This window comes from Lipotes vexillifer, unplaced genomic scaffold, assembly GCF_000442215.2.
Source record: "Lipotes vexillifer unplaced genomic scaffold, Lipotes_vexillifer_v1.1 scaffold995, whole genome shotgun sequence".
Lineage (NCBI taxonomy): Eukaryota > Metazoa > Chordata > Mammalia > Artiodactyla > Lipotidae > Lipotes > Lipotes vexillifer.
Genome location: NW_006785389.1, coordinates 1,933,765 through 1,939,071, shown reverse-complemented (window position 1 = coordinate 1,939,071; position 5,307 = coordinate 1,933,765). Strand labels below are relative to the sequence as shown.

Sequence of the window (5,307 nt, the reverse complement as noted above, 5' to 3'; positions counted from 1 at the left end):
GGGCCCCTCACTGTTGTGGCCTCTCCCGTTGCGGAGCACAGGCTCCGGACGTGCAGGCTCAGCGGCCATGGCTCACGGGCCCAGCCGCTCCGCGGCACATGGGACCCTCCCAGACCGGGGCACGAACCCGTGTCCCCTACCAGCAGGGATTTTTATGCCCTTCTGGTAACAGTCGAGCCAGACTGCATAAACATTACCATTAGCAATCAAAGTGACCCTAGTGTTGTCACAGGATTTTTGGATATTAAACAACACAAAATAAATCCTGCTGTCCTTATCTTAGCAAAGGGTAAAAGCCAGATATTCAGAAGTCCCTAGAGATAAAGTTAGAACTTTTCCAGTCCAGTTTTAAACAAATTCTACCTTACATGAAACAAATGCACAATATATCAAAATTTATGGGATGCTGCTGATATAGTACTACTTACAGGGAAACTTACAGAATAAATGATTACATTAGAAGGGGGTTCTCAAATAAATGACACAGTCCACCTTAAGAAAATAGAAAGGACAAGCTAAATCCTACAGGCAGCCCTATAATAAACCTCTTTCAATGGGAGTCACCAAGAACACTGGATAAGTCACAAAACCCACATCTCTGGAATCCTAGATCTCCATTCTCTCAACCATTTTCCTGCCTGCACAGCAACAGCCTTGACTTGATTCACTGAATCTAAGGGAATCCACAAAATGTTTATAGATTGTCCTGCAAGTGATCTTGACCATAGGATAGTTAACAGCTCTGGAGGTCCTGACAATTTCTGTACCTTCTCATCCTACACAGCCATAGCATGGGAATATCTTAGCAGGTACTTTTAGCAGGTACATCCCTCTAGGGTGTTGTAATCTCTCCAACTACTTATTATTCACACCCAATGTTTCTGAACCATATGGTTTCCACCTGGCTCCTGTAGGTCTTCCAGCCAGTGACACCTGCCTACAGAATTCTGAACTCAGGCTCCTTGGCAGGTACCAGAGGCCAGCTGCCTCTTAATAAGGCTTGGGAATATGAAACATTCTATAGGAGCAAGGGACCAACTGCTCTTCTTCATACTTACTTATGGGCCTACAAATAAAACTAGCCTCCAGGCCACATGGTATGTCTCACAGAGCCCTGAAGTCATTCCTAGGTCTTGGGTAGCAATGCAAATTGGGCCAAAAGTGGACAGCTATTCTTTGCCATCATGCTGTCCTCTCTGAAGCACAGAAAACCAAGGATTCCCACAAAATCTGTTTATCATTTCATGCTGGTAGAACACAGTTGTGTCCTCAACACACTCCACGCAATGAACAGAACCCTCAAGATTAAAGGCAGCTAAGAGTAAGGACTTTATTATTGTACAAACACGAGCAAATGTGGGACACAGAGTTCCAGGGCTGCGGGACTTGGAGACTGTATACATCCACAATGAGACCAAGAAATACACGAAGGTAAATCTCTGCAAGCTCCCTGGAGAGCCCACCTTATGAGCTGATTCTTTCCACATCTAAGCCAGTCAAAGGGTGAAAATGAGGCCCACTGTAGGCCACTGAGGCCAGTCATGACTCCTTCCAGGGACTGGAGAGATGGCAGAGGTCTGCCTGACTAAGCTTGTAACTCACACACCCTGTGGGGCTTTGCCAGATGGGAATAGCAGGATGCCTTCTACTAACCGGGAAAGGCACTATAGAATGTGCACCACAGCTCCTGAAAGCATCTCACGTGCGTGGCACTCATCAGGAATCTTCCTGTTGTGGATGTTCATATGTATGAGGTTTCACTTCTGACTGATGGCTCTCTCACAAAACCCACGTTCAGGGCTTCACTCTGGGGACAGTTGTTAGGTTGAACAAGGAGACAGCACATTCCCTGTACTCTAAAGCCTTTGTCCGGCATGGACTTCCTGTGCCAAATAAGGTTTGGCCTTTGGGTGAAGGCTTTCCCACGTCTGCTGCACTCACAAGCACTGCTAGGTACTCTCAAGTGTACAGTAAGTTGGGAGCGCTGACTAAAAGGCTTTCCACACTCACTGTACTCTCACGGCCTTTCTCCAGCGTGAGTCCTCTGGTGGAGAACAAGTGTGTGTCTGTGGTTGAAGTCCTTCCCATGCTCCCTACACTCAGAGGACCTTTCTCCAGTGTGAACCTTCCAGTGCCGAATAAGGTTTGGCCTTTGGGTGAAGGCTTTCCCACATCTGCTGCACTCGTAAGGCTTTTCTCCAGAGTGAACTTTCTGGTGCTGAAAGAGTTTGGAGATGCAGCTAAAGGCTTTCCCACATCTGCTGCATTCGTAATCACTGCTATGAATTCGCCAGTGTACGTTAAGGTGGGAGCTTTGACTGAAGGACTTCCCACACTCCCTGCACTCATAAGGCCTTTCTCCAGTGTGAGTCCTCTGGTGCAGAACCAGTGTGTGTCTGCGGTTGAACTCTTTCCCACACTCACTGCACACAAAAGGCTTTGCTCCTGTGTGAACCTCCTGGTGTCGAATGAGGTTAGACTTGCTGCTAAAGAATTTTCCACAGTTACTGCACTGATAGAGCCTTTCACCTGTGTGAACTCGCCTGTGTTCAACAAGACCAGAGACTTGTCTAAAGAACTTCCCACACTCACTGCACTCAAAAGGTCTTTCTCCAGTGTGTACCGTCTGATGTTTAAAAAGGTCACAGCTTTGGCTAAAGAATTTCCCACATTGGCTGCACTCATAAGGCCTTTCTCCAGTGTGGATTCTCTGGTGCCTTGCAAGTGTATCTTTCCGAGTGAACACTTTCCCACATTCACTACATTTATGAAGCTTCTGTCCAGTGCTAAGTGCTCCCCCAAGCTCAGTGCTCTTATGGGGCTTCATTCTGTCATGAGAAACCTGGTGCTGAAGGCCAGAGGTGGCTGGTAAGTCCACTCTGCCCTCACCGTGTATGTAGGTCTTCTTTGGCACATAGATTCTGCAGCTTTTCACAGTGTCCCTGCCCTCATCCCTCCTGAAGAATTTCTCTCCACTGTGCTGCTTGTGGTGCTGGTGAAGGTCTGCACTGAACCAGAACTGCTTCCCATGTGCCTCACATATGTGCGGTTCCTGCCTGGCTTTCCCCCGTGGGTATTCAGTCAGGTGTAAGAGGTCTTTCAATATTGGGCCAGACATGTCACATGGGTGTGTTTTCAGACCTGCCACAGGAGTCCTGAACTGTGACACTCCTTCTAAATAAACACTCTGCTCAGAGGAAACAGCCTCAGCCTCCACTCCACACCAACAACCTGAAAGCAGAGAAGTGCCCAATGAGATGCATGTTGACTTTGAAGGAGGGGACAACCCCATCATAAATGTGTCTGACACACCGAGGATAAGTCCATGGGACTGTTTACAGGACAGAGAGGCAGGGATAGGTTGAGGAAGGGATTGCTATGCAGTGCAGGGCCTCTGAAGGTCACAGAATGGGGGAGGCCTCCTGAAGGTAAGGACATGAGGGCAGAATGAGGACAGAATAGAGCAAACAGTTTCCAGTAGGACGTTGGCTGTTGGGACAGGCGAGTGCTAGGCAGAAGGGCATGTCCAGGCCCAGGAAACTCCAATCATAAGTGAGCAGGTGGTGTTCAAAGATTGCTGAAAAATATGTGCACACCTCGTGACACATTAAGTGCAGGCCAATGTTGCAGACAAATGCGGAGTGAGCAGTAAGGAGGAATGGATGCAAGGTGGATGCCAGGGGCTAGAAGTCAGACTAGAAATAAGTCACAGTGTCCAGAATGGGGAAGGATAGGTAGAAACACTGTGTGTCCACAGGTGGAAACAGTCAATATCTCTGGATTTGAACCCAACCTTGACATCATGCCCTTCCTTGGTGTCCACTCACCAGGTCCAGGTCCCTTCTGAGCCTCTTTCTCTGTGGCTGGAGTCATATCTACCTGGGCAGGCATCCAGGGCTCCTCCCCTTGCTCCAGCTGCATGACTAAATGTGATCTGGAGGATGCTATTCCTAAGGGAAACCCAACACTGGTGAGTACTCTCTCAGAGCAACCCACCCTATGACAGACCACAAGTTAAAGAATAATAATTATTACTGGGACTTCCCTGGCGGTCCAGTGGTTAAGACCCTGTGCTACCACTGCACGGGGTGTGGGTTCAATCCCTAGTCAGGGAACTAAGATCCTGCATGCCACACTGCTCAGCCAAAATAATAATAATAATTATAATTATTACAAAAAGAACCATGAAGGAAGCATCCAAGGGTCTACATAAGTAGTGACTATGTGAGTGCCTGTAACTCCTGGTATAATGGAGCCCCAGAAAATGTCACCCGGAGGAAGGGGGCAGAACCTTGGGCACAGGGGTGTCATAATTCTAGACAGATTCACCAGCCCAGAAAGTGACCAAGACTATGGGTTCCATTGGGAAAACTATGTCTTGTGACCCCCAAACCTTTGGCTGTGTGGCTTCGGGGCTGCTCAGTAAGAAGTGAGGACACGCCATAGAGCATAGCCCTGGCAGCCATGGCACCTACTCCAGGAAACATGGCAAGAAAACTGTGTGGGAAGGACAGAGCGGTCCCTGCGGGAAAGGAGAAAGGAGATGGAGTTGGTGTGAGGGTCTTACCCAGGGAGGCTAAAAGTGCAAAGTTCTCCAGCATCACATCCCTGTACAGGAGTCTCTGATCCTCATCAAGGAGCACCCATTCTTCCCGGGAGAAGTACACAAACACGTCCTCATAGATGGCACAGCCCTGCAAAGATGGGGACAGCAAGGTCCATGAAAAGTGTCTCAAGTGAGTATCCCCACTCTACCTACCCACAACAATGTCCTGCTCACCCATGTCCCGAGGTCCCCAAGTCAAACGAAGTACCAGGCATTGATACCATCAGTCCTTGCTCTCTCCTGACTACCCCCGGTGATCACTGTGTCAGCCCACAGCAACAAAAAGCAGGTTGGGAGATAGATGCCATTTAAGCACTGAGCCTGGCCCAGTTCCCCTGGGGAACCCCACAGCATACTTCCTGGACATACTTCCTAAACCTGCGCTCACTCTTTTCACTTAAGCCCCCAACAAAAGGGTCCTAGGCCAATCAGTTTACACTCCCTCCTCTACTGCACATCACTCTTTGGACCATGCCTGCCTCACATCTTCAGCTACCTACAACCAACTTTCTGGCCCACACCACAGACATTACCCTGGACTCCCCAGATGTCACTCTGCACACAGCATGGAGAGAACACTTGGAAATACAATCAGGATGCTATCTTGTCCCAAACCTCCAATGGCCCCCGTTGCCAAAGCCCCCATTCCTGATTTAAAGCACTCCCAATCAGGCCCTTTTCCTTTATTCAAATCACATGCA

General features: G+C 48.7%; 1 protein-coding gene across 1 annotated transcript in view; it reads right to left on the bottom strand.

The window, feature by feature from the left end:
- Window positions 1-1,741: 1,741 nt before the first annotated feature.
- The window catches only part of LOC103076278 (zinc finger protein 551-like), a 220,216-nt gene continuing 216,650 nt past the window's right edge, over window positions 1,742-5,307 (bottom strand). The window contains 1 exon segment of the mRNA XM_082931098.1: window positions 1,742-2,730. Coding sequence (XP_082787224.1) covers window positions 1,742-2,730 — 989 coding nt within the window.